This window comes from Erpetoichthys calabaricus, chromosome 11, assembly GCF_900747795.2.
Source record: "Erpetoichthys calabaricus chromosome 11, fErpCal1.3, whole genome shotgun sequence".
Classification (NCBI taxonomy): Eukaryota; Metazoa; Chordata; class Cladistia; order Polypteriformes; family Polypteridae; genus Erpetoichthys; species Erpetoichthys calabaricus.
Genome location: NC_041404.2, coordinates 87,306,382 through 87,319,697, shown reverse-complemented (window position 1 = coordinate 87,319,697; position 13,316 = coordinate 87,306,382). Strand labels below are relative to the sequence as shown.

Sequence of the window (13,316 nt, the reverse complement as noted above, 5' to 3'; positions counted from 1 at the left end):
CCTTGGGATCCCATAGTATGAGTTGGCAAGTGTGGAAAAAAGATGTATAGGACTCACTGCTAATACTGTTGCCCTCACAATCCGGTTTTGGATAAGCAGAGAAAAATTAATGAATGTTCGTTTATGATTATGACATGTTATTCATTTTTATTATTCAATGTTTATGTTTGTATTCTTGTCTTTATGGTGCCTTTGTCTCATCCTCACCTTGTGTACTTATTTTCCATGGGTGCCACCATTTTGTGCATTTGCCATTATGGAGCTTTGAACTTTATGCATGTTAGGCACATGATGCACATGCTGTGTAACATATGACAGTGAATTTAAGGAAAGACTTTACACAAGATTTTTACTCAATTGAACAAATACTTTAGATTCTGGTTGTCATTTTGACTCGGTTGTTCTTGTTCTTGTGTAGCCCCTTCTATTCTGAAGATGTCTTGTGAACTGATCTCTGCTAGTGATTTTGGTTATTCTTCTTTTCAGTCCTAGTAGAGTTTGTTTGATGTCTGCCACTCTATCAATTCAATCTATCTGAGTGGACGTGCTTCCTAGTTCACTTTGAACACAGGAAAGGTGAAAATAGGGGAAAGTGTGTCATCTGAGGTGTGCCACTTCTTTTTGTACAAGTAATAAGGATGAAAGGTACAGTAAACAATCTAGTGGTTAAAGCCTATGCTACTGATGGGATATACAGCAGGTGAGTCAGAGAATATCACTAGGCTCCTGCCTAATCAACACATGTGATTCATGATGTACAAAAAATGAGGAAATATTTCCACAATAGGCACATCCATCCATCCATCTGTTTTATAACCTGCTTTTCCAATCCAGGGTTGCAGGAAGGCAGCGCCCATCTTAGTATGCAAGGCCATCTCAGGGCACACTCACACCCACTGACATTCCCACTAACATGTAGATGTCCACTTGGACATGGGGAAACTTTACAACATCTACTACCAGTGCTAACCAGTGTTATACTGCAGTGCTAATTAGAACGGAGGCAGACACTGGCAAAAGGTGGCATGAGTATATAGAACTGGTTATACTTCTCAGCCTTATTGTTAATGCTTTCACAATGCCGTGGTGAAGGACTATGTGTTTACTACTGTCTAGTGCTTTGATGGCTAGTTCTAGGCTGTTGCTCACCCATCTTCACCCTGGCAAGTTCTGGACTAATTCTCTTCCACCTTCTTCTAACCATTATACAGTTCACCTTGGTCTCACCACCCACTTCTATTTTCTATGTCTCAGTTCACTTATCCTAGGTTTACACAGACCTATCTTCATACTTTTTTTAACCTTGACCTGTGGAAGCTGCCAGTTTATAAGCATACCTACATGGCTTTTCTGTCCTGACTACATCACAGAACTACTTAAGCCAGTGGTTCTCAAACTGTGGGGCAGGCCCCCCTAGGGGGGTGCGAAGTAACAAAAAGGGGGGGCGCGAAGATGTGAAAAAAAGAAAACAAGAATCGAAAATATATGAAAAATACATCTATTGAAACAAAAACAAATTAACTTAAACATTCTGATACTAGAAAAATAAATATAGAGTTAGATAAATGTCGATAAAAGTTAAGTAGGTATAATAAAATATGCATCTACAGTATGATATATCATTAATTAAAAAGAACAAATTGGTATTACTGCGGTGGGTTGGCACCCTGCTCGGGATTGGTTCCTGCCTTGTGCCCTGTGTTGGCTGGGATTGGCTCCAGCAGACCCCCGTGAACCTGTGTTTGGATTCAGCGGGTTAGAAAATGGATGGATGGAAATTGGTATTAGTGGGCTCCTTTCATAAAAACGTTAGGGGGGCACGATTAAAACTGTTATGAAAACTCGGGTCACAAATACTTAAAGGTTGAGAAATGCTGGCTTAAGCCAACATTCCTTATTGTTGATAAACTGTACAGTTTACTGATTCTGGATCTAAGACATACAATAGACTGAGATGATGATATGTCAGTTCTTATCAACTGGACAAAACAGAGACAAATGAGACGTTTATAGAAACAAGGTAGTTTAATCTGACTGCAACTATCATTAATTATCCCATGATCCATTTTCCTAAACCACTTAAGACTGCAAATAATAAATTTCAATTTTTCATGTTGAAATATTTTCATATAGAGATCACAATCACAAAGCACATTTGAATGCTACTAAAAACTATGAAGCTGAAAATGAATTAAACAGCACATATAAATATCAAATGAAGTGAAAATACAGTGTTTGCTAAATTCAAAAGTCAGAGGGGTGAAAGTATGTCTTCAAGTTCAGGTTCAGAATTAGCAATAAACAGACCTAATAGACAAGCTTGATAATGTTTCTGGAAGGACAACACCAAAAGGCTAAATGTGCACTCTCAGAGATGTATACCAAGATTTTGGGAAAAGCAAAAAAGGTAATTTGAAAGAACTTGACCTTCTTGTAGAAATGTATGATGGAAGCAGTTCAGGTTGGGGACCTGGGCGAGTGTGAGTTGGTGACCAGCAGAGTTCTGAAGGTGATTCTGAAACACGCAGAAAGTTAACGCACTTTAGTCTACTTTGGGGTAATGTGGTCATTGTGCTTGATGGTAGTCAAAACTAGTATCATTTTGTAGTCTGCTAGTCCTTCATACAGAAACATACAGTATTTGAAATTGGAATATCCAGAGGTAATAAAGGATGGAAAAAGTTCTTCAGCATCTAAGATGTAATGGTATTGTCAGGCCAGACTCCGGTAATTTGTATTTTGTGTGTGGAGTGGAATGAAATTTTAGATAAAGCATAGGGTTGAGGCTCAAAGTTTAGACCATGTTAATGGATGAGTCTGAGGTTGGCCACAAGAAAAGACTGGAGAAGTCAGAAGGAGTCTGGTATTCTTATAATTAAACTTCTTGAGTTATGTTGACTGTGCCACAGGTAGCTTTCCCATTTGGTAGTATTTAGTTGTAAGAAGTTATTATACTTTCAGACACTGATGTCACTGAGGTCAGGCAGCTGACGTATATCTAAGACTAATTTTAATGTTGGTGAGTTCAGCTATACATGTGAAACATGAGGTCATGATGTACAAGAGGTAAGCCAGTAGCTCCATGTTGTAAAGAAACAGGTCCCATCTGAAATCTAGATCACAGGACAAACACTGTTGAGGACTACATCATTGAAGAGGAAGGAATGCATGAGATCAAACCAGCAGCAAGACATTAAGAAGCTGCAAGTCCCCAAAGTGGCATCTTAATTCTTTGGGGATCTAACAAACCCTTCACAATTACTTTTGCTTAAAGCTGCAGTTAAGTAAAAACCAGTATAATGAGTGAACCAGTATGATACCTTTTTATCAGTATGTAGTTTCAGTGCTATGTTTTGTATATCAGCTGGTTTCAAAGACTGGATTTTTCTATTTTAGGGTTTACTTCTTTAGAAAAGACTGCAAGGCTGGATAAGCCCTGGCCAAGATACCAGAGTATCACAAGACACTCTTGCTCCAACTCATAAGGGGCAAATGTAGTCACAAACTAACCTAATGCTCGTCTCTTTGTGTTATGGGTGGAAACTGGACTATCCTTACAAAGCCCCTGCACACAGAAGGAGAATTTTCAGTCTCCACATAGATTGTGAACAGGCAGAGATTTTGATATATGTCCCTGCAGCTGAGAGGAAGCAAGTGTTTATTTTGCTATCCATGTTTCATTTTCTTCCAAAAACCATTAGTGTATATATCAACATTATTAGTATCTTTTAATACTTGATTTAATTGTCTTTTTCTAGGAAAGTGCATAGCTTGGTCTCATAAAATTTCTTTTTCACTTTGAATTAGCTGATATCTCCTTGGCAGTGAATGCCACCTGAAGGTCAGAAACTATGGAGCCTGATGCAACTTTGCACCGCAATTACAGACACTCTCCACTGGGAGTGCCATTTATCAGCAGTTTCTTACTGCTTACTGCTTTCTCTAAATCCCAAAGAACAGGCGTTTCCCGGAGACGTTTGTGAGCTGATGAAACTACTCTCTTAGGAAAACGTTTCTTGCTAGGCATGGAGCTAAAGTGTCAGATTTCTGGGAGTGTTGACATAATCCAGTGCAACTGGCCACTCATGTAATAAACGACCTTGAAAATAAATGCCTGTGCACACTGCTGCTGACTCAGGACTGGAATAAGTGTAGTGATTCAGCAGTGGTGAGGTGATGGTGTCATCAGGCAGGTTAGCAAGGTCACTATGTATACTTCTAATTACTTTTTTAACATAAGTTATACTTTGTACATCAAATACTTAATGAGTTCACAATTATGTATGTCATGTTATACAAATCAGAAGTATTTAATCTTCACCTCCATCTTGTTCAATACAAATGTGTTTTTATTTTTGCCTATAGCACCTAAAGAACAGTCGCTCCAGGAGAGAACTGGAAGTTTTATATTCAACAAGTCATTTTTTTACAGGCCCATAGGAATCATTTATTATAACTGTGAATTACTGAAGAGATGGTAGAGTGCTATGTTGTCAAAACTGCAAAGTCATTTCAATAAAATGCTGAGCTTTAGCCCTGCAATGAAAAACACATGGCTTGATGCTAATCACCACACATCAGATAAAGTGTAGGTTGCATGAGTGATATTATTTTTCCATTATATTAACTTTAATTGCTTTGGAAATGTTTTACACAGTTTCTCCAATTTACTTTCATGCACTTTAGCTAGCTACCTGTCAATAGATTTACATTTACTTATTTGGCTGACACCTTTATCCAAGACAACTTACAACATTTACGGTACAATTGGTTACAAATATATACACACACACTATGGTCCAAACAAACAACAGACTAACAAGAAAGAAAAAAAAAAGAAAGAAAACTTTCACATTGGCAGTCCCAGACCCAGTGAGACATTATGTAGGCATATTGCATTTGGTATAAAGAAGCCCCAGTAGCGTTTCTTGACACACGTCTGCTGAGTAACTTTTTGTCCGTAACTACTCAGTGTTAGTGTGTCAGAGAGAGAATGAGCAGCATTGATCATAACAGCACTCAGTTTTGTTTTAATTCTCTCCCTCTCTACTACCGGAGTGTGTTGTATAACTGAGTTTGCCCTTTATAATTAGCTTGTTGATTCTGTGGACCTCTCTTGAAGTGATGCTTCCAGCTCAGCACACCACAGCACAGAAAATTGGACTAATCATCTACTGGTTTTCCAATGGGAGCACAGGCAGGTCAACTGACTTGCTCATGGTCACACAGTGTCAGGAGTGGAATTTGAACCCACAACCTCGGGGTTTGAAGTCCAAAGCCTTAACCACTACACCACACTGTCTGCTTAGATTAGATTCAATCAATCAATCTTGTTGAACATTGTGGTAGAGGGACTTCAGAGAAATATCTCCATATGTCATCGACAGACAGATAGAAAGATACATAGACCAGGTTCAGCCTTGTGTAGAGGGCCTTCAGTGAAGCATCTCCCCATGTGATAGATAGATAGATAGACATCTTTCCATGCCTTTGTGGGATTTCTCCACTGAGTCCAGTCTTCTCTCACAAAGACAATAGGCCAGGTCAACAGATTGCCTGAAGTTACTTCGCTGTGAGTGTAATCCTGCTGGCATGTGTCCCTTGGTAAACTGGCATTCAAGCTGGGTTCCTATCTTGCACCTGGACCTATGGGAGAAAGCAGCAAAAAAGTAAATTCAGAGTGAATGAATGTACTGTAAGCTGTTGGCATAGTCAAGGGTACTACCAATTTAGCCCATGAGAGGATTATGTGCTTAATGAAGCCTCTAAAGATAAGAGAACACATATCCACCTGTCCAGGGGGATTCCTAGAAAGTAGCAGACCATGTTCACAAGTGAAGTAAAACATCTATAGGTGTAGGAAATTTTAGGAACCACTAAGCCTAAAGGTTATTATCTACTAGGAAAGAAAAATAACTAGTATCCCCATTAAGAGTGAAACAATTGGGTTTTCCCAAACACACAACACATACAGTACTTGCTATTTAAAAAGAGAACACTGTGTTACCTATTGAATACAGCATGCATTTTGGAGGCTGAGTATAAGACCCTGATCCTTAAAGGGTACACAGAGATGGAGAAACACCGGAGACTAGCTTGTTGTCCCTGCCACCAAAGGGAGTTACCTTTATACACCCTTGACTCAAAAAGGAACACTGTAGGGGGTCTAAAATGTGCCCGCACTTTTGGATACTTTAAACATTGAGACCACATTTAGGATGGAGGCTCATTGGGTAGATTGGCTAGATAAAGACAGGACTGCTTGTGAGAGATAAAGAGAAGGGAGGTAAGAAGATAAAGTGAATCAGTGGAACTAGCTAGGTAGGCAAGTGGATGAGCTATCCCACCAAGTTGATAAGAACTGAAACTACTGCAGAAAGGAAAGCCAGAGGTGCAGAAGGCTTAGTTTTTTCTATTCTTTTATTCCAAGAGATTTGCCTGTGTCACCTTTCCCTTGTATGAGCCTATTGGAAATTAATGCATAATTTTAAGAGCAAATCCTTGTTTTGACCTTATTCCAGGTGCAGATAAAACATGAGTAGGCAGTCTGTGCACAACAGATAACAATCCTGCACAGTGTTTACACAACTCAGAAAGCAGAGGCGAACAGGGGAAAAAACAGCACACCAGCTGCTTCACTTATTTGGGAGAACCTGATGAATTCCGAACAGCTGTCTGCAGTGAAACCCCTCAACAGGGCAGCTGATTGCACCCCCAGAACCACCCCCCATTGGAAAATTGCATTCTTTATTCGTTTTCTAAAGTATCATTCTCACAGGGGTCAATCAGTGGGCCCCAACTAAGGGAGCTTCACTGCTCCACAGACAAAAGAAACAATGAATTACGATGGAAGAGACGATACGTTAACTGCAGCATTCTGGGTGTCTCCCAAAGCTACAAAGGCATAGAATTAGACAGATGGGTCACAGACAAAACACAGGAAGGTATTCATTTTGTAAGGTACACTAATTATGATGATTAAATCATCTGTCTGCTTGCTTCTTAGAGATTTAGGGTTACAGGAAGCAGGCCCTAGTCAAGCAACACGAGATAGGAGGTAGATCTGGAATGGCACATCATTTAACATTAAAACATAACATTAGCAAACCTGTTTTATAAAACGCTGGTAGAGAGTTATTAAAACAATGTGACAAAAGCCATTCATTTGTATTGGTTGTAATCTCTGCAGGATAGCACAAGTGGTTATTGGAGCCACCTCATCTCACAGTGGCAAAGTTCTGGGTTTGAATCTCAGCTGGGCCACCTTCTGTTTAGAGTCTCACTGTGTCTGTGTGGATTTCCTGTAGTTCCTCCAGTTTCTCTCCCACATCCCAAAGATGCACAGACTAGGTTAACAACTCTATATTAGCCTACTGCCCTGTGGTGGGCTGGTACCTCATCCAACCTGGGCTTCTGATTGTGCCAGAATACTTTTTGGCCTTCCTCAACCCAGATCTTGATGAAGTAGATCTGGTGTCAGGTAAATAGTTGAATTGATGTCCCCTATTTTTGCATTTTGTGGAAACACTGTTCATTTGCAATCAAAGAGGGTATTTTTTGTTTCAGAGTGATGCTGCTTTATACATGCACTTATCCAAATAAAATTTAGATCTAAAAATTAAAGGCTATTCTCTTTATCTTTGATATTTAAAGTGTTGGGACTAAACTACAGACGGAGTGCACAATTCTCGGATGGCGTAACTGATGATGAGTCATGGTTAAGATGACAAAATGGAAAGTTTCATTTCCCAAACAAAACAAAATTTGCGGTTAATGCTGGACTTTGAAGGCCACACTTGGTCATTATAAGAAGCTTAAGGTAAAGAGATGCTGAGGTGATGAACAACTGCAGTTACAGTTGTCATGTGTCATGCAGCGTTGTGAGTTTGTGTAAACTTTTTGTCCCTCCTCACTTTTGTTTTTTCCTTCTTGCTGAGTCATGCTTAGTTTACCTCCTCTCTCTGCCTCTCCCAATCCTCAATGGGTCTTGTGACAATAATTTGTATTAAGGAGGAACACAAGCCACAGGCTGCTTTTCCTAGCTTGCCTCACACTCCCTGGTCTGTTCTCAAGTTACACAATTGCAATGGAGAACAGATAATGAGAAGAGCAGTGGGGGAGGCCCGTGCACATAACAGCCAGCTTGTGTGACAGCACACCTGAAGGACCGCCCTCGCCTCAGCAGCTGCCTCGCTATAAATATCTGTGTTTTCTCCCAGACAACTCATCCAGAGCTCTTGCTTCAACAGTGATTGAACGGAGTCCTGATCACTTTGTGCTCCAACTTCAGCCTTTGAATTTGCTGCATCTGAACTCACCTTCAAATATCCACCATGACATCCCAGATCCGCCAGAACTATGACCGCGACTGTGAGGCCGCCATCAACCGCATGATCAACATGGAGATGTTTGCCTTCCACACCTACCTGTCGATGGTAAGTCTGGGGTAGTGGCAGGGGTATATCGGTACTGGGGACTTGCTGCCACTTTGGCTCTTTTCATACAAATTCACAGAAAATGTGAAGCCCACAGATAAATCAGGTTGTCTAAAGAGCTTGATGCTTTGGATGTGTTGTGTTATGGTGCCAGGTTATGGATTTCAAGATTAATTTTCATTTTTTAAAAAATCACCACATGTTTAGAGAAGAAAATACATAGACAAGTCATTAATATCATCTAGAGACCATAAGGTGACCTTTAATTGTGCACCCTACTTTCTTTTTTTGTCAGTGTGTTTGTTACTTAGAGAAGAGCTTGTCCTTCTTCTGTTTCTGTCTCTGGTTGCTCTATCTTTCTCACCATTGCTCTATGCCTCTCCACAGGCTCACTACTTCAAGCGGGACGATGTGGCTCTCGAAGGCTTTGCCAAGTTCTTCAAAGAGCAGAGTGAGGAGGAACAAGAGCATGCCAACAAGTTCATGGAGTTCCAGAACAAGAGGGGTGGCCGCATCTTTCTCCAAGATATCAAGGTTAGGGCTCTCTCTTTCCTCACATGTCTTGTTTCCAGTAATTCAGGGCTGGTTTCATGATTGCCCCTTATGACTCTTCTGTTTATCTCTGCAGAAGCCTGACAAAGATGAGTGGGGTTCTGGTCTGGATGCCATGCAGGCTGCCCTCCAGCTGGAGAAGAATGTGAACCAGGCCCTGCTGGACCTGCATAAGCTTGCCTCTAGCCGTGTTGACCCTCATGTAAGTAATAAGCGTGGCAGAATAGTCCAAATGCTTACAGGGTGAAAATCAGACTCTTGTCTATCATAGCCATTAATGGTTCTAATTTGTCTCTTCCTTCCCTCAGCTCTGTGATTTCCTGGAGACACACTACCTGAATGAGCAGGTGGAAGCCATGAAGAAGCTGGGCGACTACATCACCAACCTTCAGAGGATGGGGGCACCACACAATGGCCTTGCCGAATACCTGTTTGACAAGCACACCCTTAGTGGGAGCAGCTAAACTGCACATGTGGGATTGGCTCACAGTCATGGGTTTGAGAGAAATGTACGATTTAATGAAATGTGTACACTTGTAACCTGAATAAAGTTGTTGAGCTTTACTTGGTGTGTGCAGTTTATTATAAAAGTGGGTGCCAGGGAGGGTGGGAGGAGGCTGGCCATGCTGAAAACATGTGAGCTACTGTTCAGTTACTGGTTTTTAGGTGGTGATCAGTGTCTCAATGACAAATGGTAAAGGTGAAGAGGGTCACTTAAAAAATAAAGACTAATGAGGAGGCTTCATAAGGGTATTACTTTATGTAATACCTATAGCAGACTTGAAATTGCTTTTAACAAAGGAACGTTCATCCATTTTCTCCACATGCTTACTCCTTCTCAGGGCCACAGAGATCCTCTGCCAGTCACAGTAGCACATATCAGAGACAATCCCTTTAATAGTTATGCAGGGACACTCGAATGAATGCTCACTTGGCCACTTTGCAATCACCAAGCAGGTGTCAACAAACTCCAGGAGGAAGGAGTTCATTGTAGGAAGTTTATATGCCCAAAGGGAAGTCTCACACAAAAGAGCAGAAATGCTTAAGGGATTGAAAAAAAAGCATCAGTGAAAAGTTTTAAGACTCAGAGCCTGTGATCCAAAGGGCAATGAAAATCAGGAAAAGGTCAAAAAATCACAATGATGCAATGATTATAGTGCTGCTGTTTCACAGCTCCATAGACCTGGGTTGACATCCCAGCTTGGTTACTGTTTGGGATTTGAATGCTGTCTCCTTTTCCAAATTGGGTTTTCCCAAAGTTTCTAGATTTCATCGCAAAAAAGTGTTGTTTGTTAAATTGTCATCTGTAAACTGGCCTATCATGAGCAAGCGTGGGTCTGGGTGCATCCTATGAGATACTAGTGCCCAATATAAGACTGGCTCCTGCTTTTGCTTGCAGGCCCTGAACTGGCATGAAGGAAGATGTGATTGTGCTGGCAATCTGGCAGGTGTTTATTCCTGGATGGGAAGCCAAAATAATGGAAGGGCTAAGGAAAACTGCCTGTCAGAGCAACATGTTTCCTCAGTCTATTGAGTGGCAACAAAGCTCTTGGCTTAGACTCTTGCAGAGCATTGTGGAAAGTGTAGTTTAAGTGGGCAGCCATATTTGGGACCTCCAGAGCAACTGGAGGGAACTCTTGTTGGCCATCTTTCCCATTCTTATTCATTAGGCCTGGAAGTGCCTCTGAGGTATGCTGGTGATGTACCTGGGGTACTGCCAGGTTTATATTTAAATAGGTACAACTTCCTCATCCTCAGACAAGTTGTTGGTGAGCTCTTGGAAGGCCTGTGAAGCAGGTTCTATGTGAACAGCAATTGAACGTGGTTCAGTCAGTACTAAGAGATGAGTGAGTGCCTTTTCAAAGTGTGGCATGATGGTCTGTGACACCTCCAGGCCCATTGTAAACAAGCTGGGTTCAAAAGCACAGACAGCAAGAGGAGATGAGGAAAAAGAGGAATATTACTATTACAGGCTGATAAGAGCACGCTTCAACTCTAAACACTGTAAACTCACCATCCTGCAATGTTATGCAGCAACAAATGAGGCAAATGAGGCAAATGAGGAGGACAAGGATGACTGGTATGAGGTGTTATAATAAGCAGTCACCAAGGTTCCTCAACAAGATACGCTACTGATCATCAGTGACATGAATGCCAAGGTCAGAGCTGATAATACTGACTTTGAGAGAGCTGTGGGAAAGCATGGATGTGGTGTTATGAATGACAATAGCAAATGTCCTGTTGAATTCTGCATAGACAACAACTGTGTAATTGGCGGTACCATCTTACCACACAAAAACTTTCGCAGCGTTACATGGAAGTCACCTGATGGTTCCACTGCCAACCAGATCGATCACATATTGATCAATGGAAAGTGGCGCAGGTCCCTTCTTGATATATGTGATTACCGTGGAGCCGATGTTTACACTGCCCATTACCTAGTCACTACAATCATCAAGTTGAAGCTTAAGAAAGTGGTCAGACAGAGGCAGCAGAAGAAGCATCTTGATGTTGCCAAACTTAAATGCCCAAACACAACCAAAACATTTCCTGTGGAGCTAATAAATCATTTGCTGCTTTGGCTGAAGAATTTTGAACACAATATCATCACTGAATGGGAGTCCATTAAGAGAACATGTATCAATACAGCTACCAAACGTCTAGGCTATAGAAAGACTGGATTGGATTACACATGCCACCTCACAGAAAATTGAAGAAAGGAAATTACTGAAGGCCGGGATGCTGAACGCAATGCCACCAAGGCTCCAGGAGCAGGTCAATGAAGCCTACAGGAATGAAGATAAGAACATTAAGAAGAGTGCTAGGAAAGAAAAGAGATCCTTTTTTTGAGAAGTTGGCCAGTGAGGCTGAACATGCTGCTGCAAGAGGTTAGATGAGTGCTGTCTACATGATCACTAAGCAACTCAGTGGCAAGAACACCAGTCAGTCTGCTCCTGTCAAAGATAAGGATGGCAAGAACCTGTCAACAAAACAGGAACAAGCTGCCAGATGGATACAACACTTTCATGAAGTGCTCAGTTACTAATTAGCAGATGACCCTGCTGAACATCCACCACTCAATACTGCCCTGGACTTTGACACTAGTCCCCCAACTGAAGCAGAAGTCAGGCTCATAAGCCATAAAGAATGGGAACCTGCCGGTATTGATGCCACCTATGCTAAAATATGGAAAAAGGACCTCTCCACCACAGTAAGGATTTTCACTGACCTTATCAGGAAGGAAAAGGACACAAAACCTGAGAAATGGAACAAGGGCTTAATAGAAAGACTGCACAAGAAAGGTAGCCTCCAGAACTGTGACAACTGGTTAGACATCACACTGCTCTCAATTCCATCCAAAGACTTCTGCGGGATTCTTCTTGGCATAATTGACCAGAAGCTGAGACAGAAACGGGAAGGTTTTAGAAGAGGAAGGGGATGTATTGATCAGATCTTTGTTCTGAGGAACATCATTGAGCAGTACATAAAATGGAACACCCCCTTATACATCGACTTCTTCGACTTCCATACAGCCTTTGACAGCATGCATAGTGACACTCTATGGGAGATCTTATGGTCAAATGAAGTTCTCCAAACATGGTTACACTTATGGGGAAGTTCTACTGTCAGTTTCAGTTAAGAGTCATAAATGACGGAACCCTGACAGAGTGGTTTCTGGTGGAGTCCGGTGTGTGACAAAGATGTATCATCTCTCCCATCCTCATTCTGCTTTTAATTGACTGGATCATATGGAGGACAACAGCTTATAAACCTAGAGACATCCAGTGTACTTTATTATTCCAGCTTGAAGATCTTGACTTTGCCAATGACCTAGCTGCCATCTCATAAAAATTACACCATTTGAAGGAGAAGACTGACTGACCTGAACACCTTTGCCAAGCAAACAGACCTCATCATCAGTGCCCCTAAAATTCAAGTGATGTGCATAAATGCCAACCCTAGTGCACCTATCACAGTAAATGATGATCCATACTTTGAGGATTTTACATATCTTGGCAGTGTTGTTAGTAAGGACAGTGCAGCACAAAGGACATAAGGGCAGGATTTGGGAAAGTACACAGTGCATTCGCAAGATTTCAGATCATCTGGAAGTACAAACAGTACAGCTTGAGAACAAAGGTCAGACTCTACAACAGCAATGTCAAACTTGTTCTTTTGTGTGGCTCTTAATGTAGGTGTGTTGTAAAGGGAGACATGAATAAGATCGTCACCTCCGACAATGGATGACTCAGGAAGATCTGTTGCATCTAGGCCCGAGAAGATCTCAAATGAAGACCTTTACAAGGAAACTAAGAGCAAGAGTGTGGT

General features: G+C 41.4%; 1 protein-coding gene across 1 annotated transcript; it reads left to right on the top strand.

Moving 5' to 3' along the window:
* Positions 1 to 8,216: 8,216 nt before the first annotated feature.
* On the top strand, positions 8,217 to 9,551 carry LOC114660686 (ferritin, middle subunit-like). The gene is made up of 4 exons (XM_028813543.2): positions 8,217 to 8,435; positions 8,823 to 8,969; positions 9,064 to 9,189; positions 9,296 to 9,551. The coding sequence occupies exons 1-4, from the start codon at positions 8,334 to 8,336 to the stop codon at positions 9,449 to 9,451; spliced, it is 531 nt and encodes a 176-aa protein (XP_028669376.1). The 5' UTR covers positions 8,217 to 8,333; the 3' UTR covers positions 9,452 to 9,551.
* The last annotated feature ends 3,765 nt before the right edge of the window (positions 9,552 to 13,316 follow it).

Bases quoted from the DNA above. Each gene is read 5' to 3' on its own strand.
- LOC114660686 (XM_028813543.2), top strand. From the start codon at position 8,334: ATGACATCCCAGATCCGCCAGAACTATGACCGCGACTGTGAGGCCGCC. The intron at 8,436-8,822 runs GTAAGTCTGGGG...GCCTCTCCACAG, and splicing joins TCCACACCTACCTGTCGATG to GCTCACTACTTCAAGCGGGA. The intron at 8,970-9,063 runs GTTAGGGCTCTC...TTATCTCTGCAG, and splicing joins TCTTTCTCCAAGATATCAAG to AAGCCTGACAAAGATGAGTG.